The sequence below is a fragment of the Tympanuchus pallidicinctus genome, unplaced genomic scaffold (assembly GCF_026119805.1).
Source record: "Tympanuchus pallidicinctus isolate F22 unplaced genomic scaffold, pur_lepc_1.0 scaffold15, whole genome shotgun sequence".
Taxonomy (NCBI): Eukaryota; Metazoa; Chordata; class Aves; order Galliformes; family Phasianidae; genus Tympanuchus; species Tympanuchus pallidicinctus.
This window is the reverse complement of record NW_026294669.1, coordinates 27091826-27110077: the sequence shown is the minus strand read 5'-3', so window position 1 is coordinate 27110077 and position 18252 is coordinate 27091826. Positions and strand designations below refer to the sequence as shown.

Genomic DNA, 18252 nt, shown 5'->3' with positions numbered 1-18252 from the left:
TAAGGGAAAATAATTTCCAGATATTTTTGTCTGATTTGCCACTAATAAACTGAAACTATACACCCAAGGGATAAAACAGTAAAATAACAGTTAACTTGGCACTGAAATAAAAAGCTTTAATTTCAATAATCCTGCCTGAGAAATCTCTTCTTTAGGATGAAACTGTAAATATTTCAGAAGGAACATTTCACATGACAGACCCTGTGATGTAGATTAATGGTTCAAGGTTAGCACTTGGATACCCAAGCATCTGTTATCACATGTGTGAAGCCAAAACAAGAAGTCTCTCTATCTAGTTACAGATGCATTTAGACTGGAACTGGCATTGTTGGGTTCCCACTACTCCTTGAGCAAGGACAACTGAAAATATGCTCACAGCAACACTACCTTTCAACTACTGGAGACTGCTCCCAGCTCATCTGATGTTTCAAATGTAAGAAATGAAAGGAAGAAAAAAAATCAAAAAAAATCAATGTAAAGGTAACTGCCTGCATCAATTCATTATCGTTACCAAGTATCATCATGCAAATATAACCTGGGTCTCTGTAACTCGCTAGAACTAAGGGACAACTGCTCATTGAACAAAACAGAATCAGTCTCTTCTGACAGTGGATACAAAAGATGGCGAGCCCAGTCCTGCTGCAGACTGAGCACAATTGCTTGCCAAAGCACTCAATGTTTTGTATTCCAGAGGTGAATTAAGATGTCTGTCAATCTCTCAACACCAGTGGCAAAATCCTGGTCCACATAATGCTCTGAGGTAGACAGCATAGTATGTAAATGGTCATTCACAGGTGTGTGGAAAACACGCTGTATGGCTGTAACTTTGCAAGTGACCCTTGGCCTTGGATTTCTATACTGCAGCTCTAGTCACAAATATGTGAGGATTAACATGAAACAACACTGAATTCCTAATATGAATACAGCACATTTGCTGCATTGCTGTCTCTCACTCATGGTTTGCATGTCACCCTTCAAAATGAAGAGAAACACAACACCTCCAATATGTGCTGCACTCCCAGCTCTTGTATGTCTGGCATGCCTAAGTAACACTGCGAACTGACAGCAGGTTTGTAACTGCTATGTTGTGAGAAAACGTGTCCAGCAGCAAGAAAAGAGACCTTTCTCTGTGCTTGCTCCACACACGAGAGCACACAAGGGCTACAATACCAGGTTGAAAGAGAAGACATTGTTGCAGACAGCTCTGCTCACACCAGGCCTGCAAGAATCTGGTGATAAAACAGAAGTGAGGCTGCAGTACACTCTGCTGTAGCCATACAAGCATAGGCTTGTACACTGCACCAAACAAACTGCATACACGCCCTTCAAAGGCCAAGAATATTTGCTTTTGCTCCAAATCCACAGTGCATGCAGGAGAGGACTGCTCAGTCCCCAAGGAGCAGAGCCACATAGGAGTAGCTCCAGGAGACGTCTCCCAACCAGGAAAGGCCAAACACCTGCCACAAGCGAAAAGAAGCAGTGGTCTTCCAAGTGTCCTAATTATAATTGTGTGTGCAGGTGGGAGCTGAAAGGCTTTTAACCTGGAGCTGTGACCCAGGCTGGGCCAGCTGCAGGATCTCCCAGAGGGGGCAGCGACTGACATAGCCGGTGCACGTGGGATGAAGGCAGCACATGTTTGTGCCTAAGTCCTCTTCAATTATTAAGCACTTTAACAAGGAAAGAACAAACCAAACAATGTAAAACACTGAACAGTGCACAGCACTCTTACTCAGGTCTGAACATCTATACAATTTTCTACCTTTTTTTTTTGTTTGTTTTTAAAGCAGAGCCTATTTATATCTGTGTTGGATCCCCCTGTATAACAAGCTGTTCAGGTAACATCCATTTTCACAGGATTTTTATGGATTTATTTACTTACAACCTCCACTCTACTATAAATGCTCACTGTGAGATCTCCCAAATCCAGTTTTTGACTGAACATTTTGGGCTTCTTGGGAGGTGCAATTTCTAATCACTCAGGTGCAACAACAGCGGAAACACAACAACAAAGAAAACAGCCACATGGCCCACAAGGTTGATTATGGTTTATCAGCTTTATCAGTGCTGCTATTGTTTCTTCAGAGGCAAAAACACATTGTAGGTATGCAGCTAATAAAAGCTCTCAGCACACGAGCCTGATAATTGTGCACACACATCCCCACACACAGGGAACTACTCCTTATTACTGTCACAAACACTGGGAATATTTCCATTACGGTAAAAAATAACCAGAGCTCCACTCATGTTCAACATTTAAGCACCAGCTTGTTGAACAAGGACTGGTTTAACAGAACTATCACGTCTTTAACATGTGCCTGGTTGCTTATTAGTTCCACTTTACTAAGTTTATTGCAAGTTTTCACAGAACCATGAATTTCCAAAGGACTCAAATCATAAACTTGAGGTGAATTCACAATACTGGGACATTCATACACACACACACATATCTGTATCAGTAGTTAGAGACCTCTCAACCATCTGAGCGCTCACCAGTTCCAAACATTGCCGGTGTCCGTATGCAGCAGCATAATGCACAGTGTTGTACCCCTCTTTGTCTTGGATGGATGGATTGGCATCATTCTGTAGAAGGAACTCCAGACACCTGTGAACAATGCATTAGTTTAAATGAGAACTCTCAATATTTAACAGATTTATCCCTCACTGCAAGTAGGAGAGGCACTGCAGACAAGCAGCCCATTTGGTGTCTCTAACACCACTTCAAAGCATTTACAGGTTTCCTTCCTTTTCACCAACTGCTTCCCACATTGAACTTTTTTTTTGTTTTCTTAAACATAAGATCCCCCCTCATCTTTGAAGATCTTCCTAAATGTTAAACCCTATCTTTGCTGCTACTCTAGATTCCAAAATGGCCTTCTAACAAGAGACTGAAAGAAAACTCTGCACCATGATGTAAACAGCCCATTTCAGAAAGCCAGAACTGCTGTTATCTGCAAATTCTCTAACCACACTGTTGGCCTCCAACCACATACTACAGCAAAATAAAAATTGGATTTTACTGAGGTAATTTCCCAGCATGTATGTATATAAATATATTGTCTTCTTTCCCGGCATTTTTCAAATCATTTTTTCCAAAAGATCCCATATTTTCTTCTCAGCTCCTATCATTTTTTCTTACACCGCCAAGAAATCATCATCTTGTCATTATTATGTTCTTCAGTAACTTGTAATTGTTAGTGACTATAAGCCGTCATACAAAAAAGTGGATATTTAAAATGAGAAATAATCAATATGCAGCTACATGAAAATGCTAGTCCAAGCAAATACACTGAAGCAGCCATTAGCTAACTTATCTTTGCAACATACATACTCAGTGCAAAGTATTAAAATAAAGCAGCACATGTTACTGATGAATTATTAAATTATTGAAGCTGTTTATTTTCCATTAAGGAAGCCCAACAAGCACAGAAGCAGAAATATTAGGGAATGTGCACATAAAAGAGAGCGCAGAGCTTTTTTTCCTCATGTTAGCTCCCATTAAAGCCAAGCATCGTGTCTAGCAAAGCAATGAATGAGCAAAAGCAGGATGTAAGCTGTAGTGCAAAGCAATGGCTTTCTCCAGAAATGAAGTTTAACTTCTTTATTGACACCACTTACAATGCAGCTTCTTTTTCCTTCATTTCACTGGTTCTTTCAAGTTCTTCAGCATTTTCATGGGAGTTACCTAAAATATTCTTTCTTCTTGACATAAATGACAGAAAAATGCAACTTATTTTCAAAATATGAGTGATTTTGATGCAGTGTGCTACCCATCCCCAATCTCCTTCACATGGAGCTGACCTCTTCCAAAAGTAAAAAGTTACATAAGCTTAGTGAGTGTACTACCTGGATCTGCAGATAATTTTGCAAACAACACAGACAACAACAGCATGGAAGTTTATCATCTTCCAAGTGAGTGCCAAGCAAAAAAGCCACCAGAGAATTCTGTTTCTGTCAGGAACTGTTTAGTCACTAATACTGAATTAGTCTATCTTTAATCAGCTTTAGCTGTGTTGCTGACTCTTCTCACTTTCTGTGAAATGTCTTGGCAGCGCTGTGAGATATCTCGGATTCCCAGATGTCTGGTCAGATTCTTTGGATTCTTCAAAATTGCTCAGCATGTCTTCATACTCCTGCACACCCGGATCATTTTTGGCATCTCTGTTTCCCAGCTGGATGGATGGCAGCCAGAAGATTGTGATCTGTGAGCTTATGAGCATGAGCCTGTGATTATGACTTTCCTTGGGCACCAAGGCCAACACAGAATGCATGCTTCCCAATTGCTAAGTACCATTACAGATCAGTACCTTGGAAGGTATGAAGGACAGTTTGCTAAATTCAATCCCTATGTAACACACGTATTCCAGACTGAGTTTTGCACAATGCAGAATAATACATCTTTTCCTTATCAGGTCATTTCCCATATGTATTTCCAAGATTTGACTTTCTTTCTGTGGATGCTTACAGTAAGAGGCTGCTCCACAAATCTGAGGTCTGTTTTGTTTGATGTTCACTGACTCAAAAAGAAATCTTATTTATCAATTAAAAAAATCCTAACATTGTAAACATACAGACAGTACTCATGTACCATGTTGAAGCAAGATGCTCAACCTCAGAAAAGCCATTGGAAGTAACTCTACTGAGCATATTTTCAAACTGCTCACATAGCAACTGAAAGCCATGCCCACATTTACTTTCTGCTAACAATAAATTAGTGAGATCCCAATATAACATTCCCTGAACAGAGTAAGCTATCATCAGGAAAAACAATACATCCTCATAAACTTGAATAATCTATTTAAATAAATGCCCATGTTGTTTCCCCTGCAGGAAAGGAGTATTTTCTGAAATCCATAAGCAACAATACTTACCAAATCAGCTGAAACATTGGACAACCTGGTTGCACAAAGACTTCTCTCTGATCATTAACTGCCCACATTGAAAGTTAAATGATTTTGAATAACCTTTGGACAAAGATTGTCCAACTTTGAGAGTTTGCCATTGTTCAGCAGAAAAAAATAAATATGCTGACCTACAAAATCATGGACTGTAAATAACATCTAACAAGGCTTCTTCCAAAACATCTCCAACAGGAAAATTTAATGAGAAGACAACATCAGAATCAATTTAGGTTTAGACTCTGAGGGCAAAGGTGGCCAAACATTCCTAACAATGCTCAGAGTCCGACTAAACTAAGGTTTGTATTTATTTATTTATTAAATTTAAAGTTATCATTGGAAGCAACGGTACCCTAAAGTTAGCCAAAAGATTGTTTACATGCAGGAGCATAACCTATAAATAGTCAAAAGCTGAAAATGCATACTGAATCACAATTCTCAACACCCCAGGGAACATCACACCCTGGCAAGCTTTAATTAGAAACAGCCAGTGGTGAAAGCCTTCATACAAGCCTATTCAGCATGCAACGCCAAGAACAGCCCTCTGAAGATCCTGATGCCTTCTTACCGGTACCATTCTGGTTTTACATTGACAGGGCAGACATTTTTGATACCAGTATTACCACAGCAAAAGAAGCAAATGGTGAAGAAGCTACTGATGTACACCTATGGTATCTATGAGCTTAGGGAAAAGTCTTCCAAAAGTGCTTTTGGGGTGGTATTCTGCTGGGAATAAGCCATACTTTTTATGTTTCGGTTTGGTTTTTGTGCCCTCCTTCTAACCAGACCTCGCTATATAAGAAACCAGGAAAATAGTTCCTGAGAGTCTGAAGAGTCCCTATCAGTTTTAAGAGACAACTAACAGGATAACTGAGGCTGTTTCATGCAGTATGTTATAGAAAAGAGATTGCCAAAATATGCAGAAACTCTATTCAGTAACCTCCAGATATTTAAGTTTCGCAGCTGTTTTCCCCTTCCAAACTTTTCTCAGAAGAACAGTTCTGCATTCTGCCAAAGGATATTCCCCAGGCCTCTCTCTCTTTAGTCTCTAGAAAGCAACCTATTTGGAAAAGGTAAGAGTTTTTATTAGCTCTGACAGTGGAGAGAGTGATGGGTAGATCTATCTTGCTTTTGCCAGAAAGTCTATCAGAATGGCCAACTATCGCTGCAGTCCACCTGGGAAAACTCTTTCTACTGTCTCTTTTTCCATTCCTTCTGATGGACTTGGAAAGCAGACACAGAACTCCCTGAGCTTTCCCTTGTGAGGAAACCACACAGAAGAAGAAAGACAGTATGTAGCAAAAATAGTTCATTAGGACAGAGGGGCCGTAAAATCACGTGTTACTTCAAAGAAACTGCAGGGCTGAGGTGCCACATCACCTGAGGATCCAGATTACAGGCACAGCAGTTCAGTGTGGAGTTAATGTATACACCTGAGAGAAATTCCTGTGCCAGCCAGGTCATTTTTTTGGTATAAATGGTGCAGTCATGATGAGAATAGAACGTTTAATTTGGAAAAACACTGAAGGAACACAAACAGGCTCTCTTACTTTCGGTCCATGTCAGAAGCAGCAGCATAGTGCAAAGGGGTGCGTCCCCACTCATCAGTTTCATTAATATTGGCTCCTGTGGTCACCAGTGTCTCAATACAGTGGAAATGACAATTTGCAGCTGCGTAGTGCAAAGGTGTCCTAGAACAAAAGGGACAGTTTGTTACCTTGTATTCCAACATGCACTGCTAAGGATAACAATAAACCTTAACTACCGCTGCATTCCTACAGACTTCCAGCAGTCAAAATCAGCACCTTACATTACCGTGATGAAATTCAAAGTTATGCAAATTTAACAAATTACTGTCTTACTAGGAAGTTTTGATACTCCTACCAAGCTTAAGAGCATACAGATCTGCATACATTCTGCATCTTGCAAGCAAACTGCTCCCAGCAAAAGCCTCTGCTACTGCTCTGCATTCACACTACATTGCTTCAGCTGGGAGTCAGGGCAGAGCAGGACAGCCCTCACAGCACCTTGATCAGTGGGAACTGCTATAGCTCTCAGAGCCATACCATCTGAACAGAGTAACTGAGGCTTTGTTATTCCCTCTCTTACAGTTGCCTTTCTTTTTTTAAAATAACACATATATGAACTTCTTTTTTAAGCCTAACTTGCATAGTAATATCATGCTTTTTTTTTTTTTTTTTTTTTTTTAATTAAGAGCACACACACAGTCAAAGCTTTAAAAGCTTTGGTTTCACTGCAGCCTGATAATCTACCTGCTGTACAGCACCCCTCACAGCAGCACTGGCAATGTGAGCCTCAGCACCTCTGCCAAACCCAGCTCCTTGCTTTGGTTCTGCTCACTCCAGCTGCTCAGCATCAGCCCACAGAGGCAACAGCACTCCAGACAAAGAAACCACAGTTGGGATTCAGCTCCAAAATCAGCTCAGCGTGGGCAGGCTCAGCAGCACCAGAGGTGGATGGAGATGTGGGGGATCCCATCGCTGACAAATTCCAAAGCCCAAGAAGAGATCCATTGTGCAGGGAAGCTCAGCACACTCACTTCAAAGGCCAGATGTTACTCAGAGAGAGCTCAAATCATCAAGACAACTGCCAGCTGGGCTGAAACTTGCAAAGGCTCTATCGGCTACACAAAAATGCTCCACTAGTTTAAATTCATTTGTCCCCTAAAACAATCTACTTTTATTTTGGTGGAGGTTGTAAAAAACAAACAAACAAAAAATCAAGGACAGCTCTGCTTCACAGAAGAACACAGTAATTTTTATTGACATATCTGACACACTTCTACCAGGTATATTCAGAGGATGTGAATGATAATCACTGCTGTCTCTCTACCATGGAATACTGCCCACAGTGCCTGAGCCATGCTGGACCCTTTCAACCCTAGTTCCTTTATGCTAGTATAATGACAAAGCCATAAATCCTCCAAAAGAGTTCATCAGCCTCTGAAGCACCTGCGGCTTTTACTGTGTTTCCTCCAAAGAACCAGACATCCCAGCAGTAGTTAAGGAGAATTTCTGCAGTGTCTTCAGTTCAAACAGAGCTACTATCATCAGCCATTTAATGTGAATCACCTTACTGATCTAAAGCAACTGTGCATACATCCACCATGGTTTACAGCTTCATAAGAAGCAGGAAACCCAAGCATGTGCCTCATTGTTACAGCTGAGGGTAGATAATACCATATCCACTATGGCTGCAGATCTATCTGTGTGTCATGGCACAGTCTGCTGCCACACAAGACACAATGTGCCAAACCAAATAGTGCTATTAAGTCAGCTACAGCTCTTCTCCCTTTCCAACTCCACCAGTAGGCTTTGGGGAACCTGGTTCGGAAAACATCTGCCTTGTTGAAAAACACAGAACAAAACACCAGACAGATATTCTGTAGCAATCAAAGAGTGAAACCCATTTCTGGCATAGCAACACTCTTAACAACACTTCATATGGAGAAGAAAACAGTAAAAAAAAACGTAAAAGGGTAGGAAGCACATCAAATAGCAGCAGTCCTTCCCATCATAACCCAGGTGCTGACTTGGGCACATAAGCACAAGAATTCAAGCAATAAGAAAAGCAATAAGGAAAAAAAAATTCAGTGGTATTTTTAAAACAGAAAGCTCAAGAGGATGGGACGGCTTTTACGTATTTAATGAAGTCTGCACCTGTTTGTTTGGCATATAACTGTAGCAGCAGCTTTGCAGGGAATGTCAAACTCCTACTTTATTTTACTGCCATTGTTCATGGAACACATGATATCCAGACAGAGGCAGTCTTTCACCCTTGCCTGCTAGATTTCTTTTTTTTTTTTAAAGTGAGTTTCAGTATTTACATACCTCCCACGTTTGTCCTTCTTATTAAAATCTGCTCCACTGCTTTGCAAGAGTTTTATACATTCAACATTACTGAAAAGAGAAGAAAACCAAAGCATGAACAAAGCAGAAGCTTACATCTTGGCTGCCTCCCTCCCTCCAAAAGGACAAAGTTTTGTTGTTGTTTTTTTTTTAAATTATTTGCAGTGCAAAATCAGGATATGGATAACTACAACCTGAAATCCAGTCACAGCAAACAGAAAGTGAAGTTTCAGAAATTATGTCCTTTGTTTCTAGAAAACCTCGGACTTCTGCAGAAGAAAAATTAATGTTCTGAAGAGAAAGCAGTAAATATGATTTGAATTCATTGCATCTGGAGATTTTCAAAGGGGGCTGCATTCTAACGCTTCCCACGCTGGAATGGTATTTTATGAGAAGACTTTTAAAGTTGGTGCTAGCTGATAAAATGCCAGTCTAATAATGAAGAGGTGACATTTAACGAAATCCACCCCCTCTTGCAAAGCTGCAATGGTGTGCTAAAATCCTGTTTACTTCAGTGAGATTCCACACAGAGTTACTTTTAGGTTTATTCTCGAATCATTTGTTGGCAATTGATAGATTTAAGCATGCCTTTATGTACTTTGCTGAATAAGAAGCATTAACTATCTAAAATGATTGTCACATTAACATTGCTTTTATATGAGCAGATGAGTTAGGCTCCATTGCTTTTCTCTTCTTTAATCTGTTGAAAGAATTCACCACATCCTAACTTCATCTCATTTAAAGCCAGGTGAGTTTTAATACAAAAATATAATAGCTGAATACTCATCTATTTTGTAGTTCAAGAGAGTAAATGTATGACTCCAAGCTAGAAAACAACATAAAGAAGCATAGCACTTTCCAAGACTTCTTTGTCATTAACAGGGGCAATAAATCATTCTGTTCACAATCAAAATGAGCAAGCCTTAAAGTATGTCCTTTTCCTCAAGCCCATACAACTCCCATTAATGTAATGGGACTAACAGGTACGTGCAAGGAAAAAAACAATGTTATTTGCATAGTTCCAACTCCAAGAAAAAAAAAAAAAAAAGACTGGATGCAGAACGTCAGAATGTTGGCATAAGTTCATCCCGACTCAAAATTGCTATTCCATAAAATAACTGCAAAACACTCATCACAACACACTAAAAATAGAAACATTTGTTATTGATGACAATTGTAGTAAGCCACTGGAAATATACAGCTTATTTTCATAAGCCACTTTTGCTTCTTATGAAATTTCTCCTTCGCTCTCTTTTGGACTTTCAGATGGTTTTTATTATTCTTTTGGGTGCAGCCTTATCAAAGGGGTAGTATCTGAAATGTACTATAAGAATCCCCATCAAAGCAAGGCTCACACCTCCTTCATTAATTAACAGAAGACAAGTATCAACAAGAATAATGCCATAAAAATAATACAACCAGCATTAGGATCTATTTCATTAGGTGTATGTAATAACGACCATTTTGTGATATATGCCTTTTAATACACCAGGAAGAAAAACAACTTCCAGAAAGACTGCCAAGTATGCACTACAGATGACCATTTCTGCTTGCTATCATCACAGAGAATCCAAGGTGGTTCTAACCAAGGCTCCATTTCAGATGTTTTCTGAGCCATAAAGTCCTCAGCAGAAGAGTCAAAACTCAATGTTTGCCAAATGTTTTGTGCATTTGCTATTTCACAGTGCTCCACTGACAATAATTTGGAAATATATAACTGACTGGATGCTATATTTACGACATAAATTGATACATTTCAGCTTTCATTTGTTTTCATTCCCAGGCTCTGGGCAGAAATACATCATCCTGAAAGGATAGCAATCTTAGCTTTCTAATTTGGTGGGGCTTTTTAATTTCATTTTCAAACTTGCACTGAGAATTGGGAGGGAGATGAGCTGCATTTGGACTCCAAGGATGCGTGCTTAAGTACAAGGCAGCAAACGTAAGTGCACGCTCGTGTTTACAGGCAAGAATGCAGCCCAGATGAGGAGGCTGGCAACAACTGCGCCAGCAGCATCTCAGGAGCCACACCTCCTCCTTACTCCACATTTTGCTTTAGGAGCTGACAGTTTCCTACTGACTGACAGCCCTCACCAACAACCATGGCCAATAAATGGATCTGGGTGAGTACACAGCACTCCTACCCAAACTGAAGCAGTTTTCACAGGGACGTGAGAAGGAAGTTTCACTCTGTGTCTGAAACTCACGCTTCAATCACAAGCCAGTTGTTTGTTGTGGAAATCAGACCATTTTCTTTGTTTTACAAGCAAGCAACATGAGCATGAGGACAGTGGCAAAATACCATCCCAGATGACCCAAATTTGACATTTCTGGCTGGCACAGCTGAATTGGTATGCCCCAAATCTGCAATGGAACTACAAAATAACTTGTAACAGCTGGTCTGTGTATATTCTGTAGTCACAATTACTCACCCTCCTGCAGCGGCAGCGTGGAGGCACGTTCTTCCAAAACTATCAGGGGTGTCTATTTCAAAGCCTGCAGACAGCACGTGCTCATTACTAAACAAGGACACTATGCTATACTTTTGTCCTAGTTAAACCACAAGAAACATTGCAGAGACAGAAAAATCAGTTAGTTGGAAAAAAAAACAGAACACAAGCAACTACAGTCAGAAAAAGGTTGTCACGGAAATGGCGAGCGACTGCTCCACTTTGGCAGCTCCATAAAAAGAGCTGCAAAGTCAACGAGAATTTAGTTCCGCATCCAGCTCTGCACCACATCCCTACTGAAAAGCATGTGGCAGGCAGGAGGCAGATAGTTGAGAGAACTGCGACAGCAGGACATGAAGACAGAAAACATGAAGGAATAAGAAAAACCACAGAGTCAGCCTGAACACGAAACAGGGCCAATTCTAGTGTGTGTGGTTTTTAGACCGGCTTTAGTTTTTGGAAAGAGGCTTCCAGGAGCATGCAGGGATAGTCATAAAGAAGCACAAGGCCCAAGATAAAGCATGGCAGTGGTAACTGTGGTCACCCAGAGGTTTTGTTCTCCTTCCTGATCTGGTGGTCAAGGTCAAAGTATACCAGTAAAGGGTATATAATTAGTATTTTTCACATCTTTTTTACACTCTACAGGACTCATACTTATGGGGAAAAAAAAAAAGTAGCTGTAGGACATTTTGTACAATAAGCAATGAAACAATTTTTTATTTTTTATTTTTTTAGGAAAGAAAATGATCTGCCCTGTTTTTAGATGGGTTTTTGTTTTATCTATTTATTTATTTATTTATTTTTAACACAGATGAACTCTTGCCTGGAAAAAAAAGACATTTGGCTTCTGATAACTGCCCCTTTTAATACAGTTGGGTCAGCAAACTCCTGCTGTTTTTGCATTGGGCTCTGATGAAGAACCCAGGACTGTTCTTCAGACATAGCACCTTCACTAAGCTTCGCCTCTTGTGCACATCGAATTCTGGCCAGCCTCACTCCTATACTCTGATCAGACTGTGAAACACACTTTAGCTGTAACTAAGATACACCATTATCAGTAAGATGCCAAAACTTGAAGCCTGCACTTGCACAAGGAGGTAATTTCTTGAGGCATTTCATTGTGAACAAAATGAAAAGAACAAAACTGACACTCATACTTCAATAATTTAGAAAAGGGTCCCAAGCTTTCTCCTCCCCAGTATAAAAACTCTGTGTCTGCCAGGAAAAAAGGGCTTTGTGTATGAACAATCCAGGATGCAAATAATTACCAGCATGTCATTAGGAAAACCCTGTGCACGCCGTACACCACACCAGGCAGCAGCACAGGAAGTCTTTCATTTCAACAGTTCACAACAAAGAGCACAAAGGGGCTGTAAGCTGCACAGATACATTACTGAGCTCCACATGACATTTACTTACCCGAGGACAACAATTTCCTACAGCAATCTGAGTGTGCATTCAATGCTGCAAGGTGCAGAGGAAACATGTTGTGGATCCCACACCTGAAAGGCACAACAGCCTCATGAGATAGGGTCTTGTAAAAATACAGGTGGCATACAAACACTGCACGTGAAAAGGTCCTTCCAAAGAGGCCGCATTTTTGATCCTGCCTTGCTAATTTTATCTCTGTTTCCTTACTATCCCGCTCAGGAGTCAAAATTAATTCTGATACAGAAAAATCTTGGCACTATGCTTTGAACAGAATGCAGGAGGAAGGTTTCTAAAAATGTGAAATGAAAGCTTCTGTAAGGGGGATAGTGAGGGAGCAGAGTCAATCTCCCAGTGGGGGATACATAGATTTGTTCATCAGCTACATATATTGCAATGGCACTCTGAGGGTAAAAGTAAATACCAAAAGCTTCTCTGCATTATTTCTGGAACCCATTTGTACAGTTGTTATCTTGCTTTAGATAACTCTCACTTGGGTTTTCAAAAGCTTCCTTTTCTTCCCTCACCACAGGGCTGGAGCACCAGATGACTTCTCTTCATGCTTTCCTTTAGAGCGCTGTGACACTTAGGTTTTCCTCCCACACCCAAACAACTGATCATCTAACCCTGTTTGCTCCAGCTACTGTCCCTACACATTCTTTCACTCTCCCTTCCCTTTCCATACATGACCCTCCTTTCAATTACATATAAACTCCTCAGAGCAGACATATTGGGTCAAACAAAGAAAACCAAAGCAAAACAAAAAAGCAGACACCTATCACTAAGCTAAATCTGTATCAGGCAGTCACATTCATTTTTCAACAAGCTGAGCACTCAGCAGCTGTTACTGGCACCCACGAATCATCCCAGCTCAGCTCCTGAACATGCCACCATTCACCATCTTAGAAGATTTCTTAGCTTAGGCATCTTGGCTTCTGCCACTTAGCGCCGTGTTTTGTGCAAAGTATACAGTTATTCTAGCAATGCTATTGCAGGCAGTCCTCCAAGCGCATACAAACACGGAACCTTAAACCAACCATCTCACCAAGATTATAATCTAGTGCCTGCTTCAGCAGATACATTTTTGGAACATGACAAACACTTGAACAACAGCAGATGGATTCCTATTGAGAATACAGTTGGCGGATGGAAAGCACCATCACCTCACGGAAGATTTTAGATATGGACAAAAGACAAACTAACCTTTTTTCCTTTAAGGCTCACCATAAATCATAATTACTAATGATACTTTAAACAAAGAAGTGTGAATGTGAATAAAGCTGTCTCGTTCTCACCAATGTTTTACACATACGTATTTAACCCAATACTGATTTATTTTTAAAAACATCATTCTTTTCAGAAGCCACAGCTCCATCCTTCCTCTGTCTTCACATTAAATTTGTCTTCGTTGGTGCTTTTCTACACTAAGGAGCAAAAAGGGGCGCTACATACATTTTAATTTTGCCAGTGTTCACCATCTACATTTTAGAGTCAATCTCTTTAAAAATGATCTGGCAGTCTGTTCTTTTAAAGGAAACAGCACAAGCTCCACTGAGCTGATGCATCTGTATAAACAGGTTGCAATTCTTTTTTAACTGTGGAGTCATTTATTTAATCCAACACTGGACACTCTGTCTTGCCATATTTCTTCCTACACCCATTTCCCTCCATCTCCTCCTCCACGTAGTTTTATCTCAAGCAATATTTTTCATCTTTTAGGTCAAGATTTCCACCCAGCACGTGTTTTGGCTGGTTTCCATCGAAATACACCATCTGCACATCTGCTAACCAGCCATGCTTCAACAGCACTGTTCACAGTGGTTCCTCCCACCTCTTACATACCTTCTCCTTAAAACACAACTGCCTCAAAGATTGACTGAGCTGTCTGCAGTTGTTGCTAGCAATATTGTGAAGTTTTCTTTTTCAAAACCAGTTTGGGGAGCTCAGCTAGAGCTATTTACATGCAGTGCATACAAAAGCTCACTCCTAGTGTTTCAGTGCTCCTGGCTGAGCATCACTTGGACCTGCCAGGGATTTCTGAGACAAATTCTTATTTCACTCATTTTTGTTGCTGGAAGAAGCAATTCATTTTATCAGTGTTCCAGGCACTTGAGTGGAATACAGAAATTTTGAGTTGGATAACCTTAAGTCCGAGAGCGTGCTACTCCACTGCAGCTCATTTTACATCAAACCTCAAGAAAAGAGGCAGATTGAAGTTTACTGTACCAGAGAAAAAGCTAGCAAAAGTATACCCTGATTTAGACACTAAGATCTTTGTATTGGCTATGTTAATATGACATGAACTGGAAACTAAAGAATTTTATTATCTGTGCCCATTGAAGATCTGTCACACCTTCCGAGTTTAAACAGAGACAGCCATACTTTATGCAGAAATATGGGTAAACATATCTCTTTCTTAAACATCCTCAAACATCAATCAGAGAGAGCTGCAAGAACTTTCAAAACTAAAACAAGCTAATTTAAATCTGCAAACATGTTTTCCTAGGTAAGTCAAGAGAGGTCACTGACTTCTGCAGTGCTTTAGAGATTGAAAACTTAAATTTTATTGTGGAAATACGCAGCTGGTAGCTGAAAAATTATATTTACGTAATCAGATGCCACTGCAAACATCCAGTATAGGTATCTCATGGCATAGCATTACTCTTTTCTTACACTACTTTGTTATTCCAGGTTTGCTGTTTGCTTTTGACAGGCCATTAGACTAACAATATTTAGCAATCTGTGTCCGATTATCAACTTCTTGTCCCATTATTCATTAAAAAAAGCCCTAAAACCACTAATCAGAAAAAAAAACACCTGTCCTACTATTTCAGTCATGTGGCTACCAAAATCAACACAGGATCTAAATTTATACTGAGCTCAGGCTTAGTAACATCTGCTTTGTAGTACTGCAATTCTATTGATTATCCTTTGTCTCATCAAAAGACACAAGATAACAGAATTGTCACTGCATGTAACATGCCATTATAACACCAATTTAAATGCTATTGAACATGGACATTTCCCTTGGAAAGTATTTGAAATTTTTCCAATTATGTTTCTTAGACAAAGTTTTTGCTAGGGACTTTATGGACTAACTGTGATCTGTAACTGTGATATACACCCTGTATCGATAACCCTTCAGAAAAATAATCAGTACTGGTACTACTTGCAACCATATAACTGTGCAAAGTAAGAGCTTAGCATAGTTTCTTCCTTTCCACCTGCCCAATCATTTAATATTTTAGTGAAGTGTAGAGCTAATGCATTTATCCATCTTCACCTCAGAAGCTGAGCAATACCTATGTTTCCCGGCACCAGACATAGCATTAGATCATTGGAAGCTCCTCTGCAGCCACCTACTTGGCAGTATCAGCTCCGCTGGTTATGAGGGTGTTAATCAATAGCTCGTGTCCATATCTTGCAGCCACGTGCAATGGGGTGTTACCATCCTTATCAACACAGTCGATTTCTCCTCCTGCAAAAAATATTTTCAGACAGTCTAATACCCAAAGATTAAGTCTGAACCTGTGACTACAAATGCTATTTCTCCCCAGTGAATGCAGCAAAATCAAGCCACTGAATTTCAAAGAATGAAATCGGTACACAGTGAGCCATCAGCTGTCAGCCATGGTACCGACCATGGTTCAACAGCAGTGCTCTCAACTCCTTGTCCAGCTTCAGTGGGGAAGCATGGTGGGGAACAGGCAGTGAGCACGATGACATGACTAACATTTAATCATTAGAAACTGCTACACAGTGCTTACGTAGACCTTTTCCTGTTGCAGTTTATGTCTGTCATCTCATGTTTGAGATGAAAACATGAAAACAGGAAAAACTGATTGTTTCTTTCTTCTCTGCTACAGTTTTTGATGCATGCAAAGATTGCTATCAAGTCCCTGCTTTCGTTTTTGGATCGAGCAACTTTTGCTCTTTCAGTCTCTCTTTGTAAATTAGGTTTGCTGTAATTCAACCATCCTTGTCCTTCCCCCAGTTCTCTCCAGCTGGCCCACATCCTTCTGAAAGGAAAATGTCAAAAGCCAGAAACAGTACTCCAGCTGATGTCTACCAACGCTGAGCAAAAGGATTACTTCATGCCTGCTGGCTATGCTCCTATCTACACACTCCTGTACCTTTATGCTTTTTTCCTCTACTTTTCTTCTTGGCAACACCACGGCATTGTTGACGAGCATTTGGTTTCCGATCCTCTGCAAACATCAAATCCTTTCTTGAGGAAATGTCACCCACTCAGCTTTTGCCATTCTGTATTTATTTAACTGATATCCCTGCCTGTGTTGTATCTCTCCTTTGCATTACTTTCATCACAACTTTTCTCCAATTTTAAGGGCTCATTTTCAACTCCAGTTTCTGTCAGAAAAACAGTCTCTCCTAACTTCATGTTTTCTCTGAATATTAAAAGCACACTTCATATTCCATCATCCAAGCTGTTAACAAAAATACTGGATAGTATACCAGACCCAGGAGGGAAGCTGAAAGATCTCATTATACCTTCTATGTCAACAGTGATCCATTTATTATTACTAATGCCCGAGTGTAGTTTTTCTAGCTGTTATGCACCTACACAATAATATTTTCATTTAGACCATATTTCATTAGTTTTCTGTGAGAATACTTTGTGAAATTAGGTAAAAGTCTTGCCAAAATGAGGATATGGTAATATTTACTGCATTTCCACTATGCAAATGAGATAACAGGCCATAACTACAGCAAGAAAAGTTCTAGTGAAATGCTATGAGGAATTTTCTGATGGTAAATAAAGGCTAGCAAAATGCTGGAACACAGATACTGCAGTTAGATGAGATTCCAACTTTGGAATTGTAATTAAACAAAGAAACAGAAAAACAGAAACAAATAAAACAGACTGTCCTGTCCAGTATAATGACTAAAACAAATACAAGTAAACAATCGGTATTAGCAACCTCTGTTAGTCAGAAGGCAGGCCTCTGTCAGATCTCCAACAATAATATTTGCTATATGCTCTAGTATTTTTGGGCAAAAGAGATATTTAATGAGTGTGACAGGTAATTACAAGCTCTGGAATCTACTCATGGCTATGCCAAAATAAACAAAGTGGTGCTGGTCCACCCTGCAGGGTATTTATTCAGCACTTAGTGAAGACAGTGATAAGATGTGCAGGTAAGGGAGGTAAGAGAAGTACAGCTGTTGAGTGGTGGCATAGAGAAAACAGCGTGGGCTCTAAAAGCACCACAGCTCTCAAGGGAGGATAAGCAGAACTTTTTACTCCTTTAATCATTTGAGAAAGTTAGCTGTGCCTTCCTCTCATCATATGAAATATCCTAAATAGAGCTCTTAACTCTTATTAGCAGGTTGACAAAACTGCTGATCACAAAAGATCAGTTGTTTCATCGTCAGCTAGAGGAAGACTGGATTTTGTTTAGAACTAAGAGTTGCCGCTTATGGTGACACTGTCACCTTTTAGGAGACCTGTAAACGCAGCTCATACTCAGAATTTGATGCAGAGCTGAACACCATTCAGAGAAGTTCTTCGGCATTCTGGGTCAGAAAACCAAAAACTCCAACCCAAGAAATGCCTACTCTTTGGGAGAGTTACTGAACAGACATTGAAAC

At 40.1% G+C, this 18252-nt stretch overlaps 1 protein-coding gene across 9 annotated transcripts in view; it reads right to left on the bottom strand.

The window, feature by feature from the left end:
* ANKRD44 (ankyrin repeat domain 44) overlaps nt 1-18252 on the bottom strand; it is a 112147-nt gene that overhangs the window by 27642 nt on the left and 66253 nt on the right. For 5 of the 9 annotated variants that reach the window (XM_052675048.1, XM_052675052.1, XM_052675054.1 and 2 more), the window contains exons 10-16: nt 16006-16120; nt 12634-12716; nt 11197-11314; nt 8747-8815; nt 6446-6586; nt 3616-3699; nt 2491-2602 (exon numbers count right to left, since the gene is read on the bottom strand). In XM_052675048.1, coding sequence (XP_052531008.1) covers nt 2491-2602; nt 3616-3699; nt 6446-6586; nt 8747-8815; nt 11197-11314; nt 12634-12716; nt 16006-16120 — 722 coding nt within the window. The remainder of the gene's footprint in view (nt 1-2490; nt 2603-3615; nt 3700-6445; nt 6587-8746; nt 8816-11196; nt 11315-12633; nt 12717-16005; nt 16121-18252) is intronic. The other 4 variants (XM_052675051.1, XM_052675056.1, XM_052675049.1 and 1 more) reach the window with 3 other exon arrangements.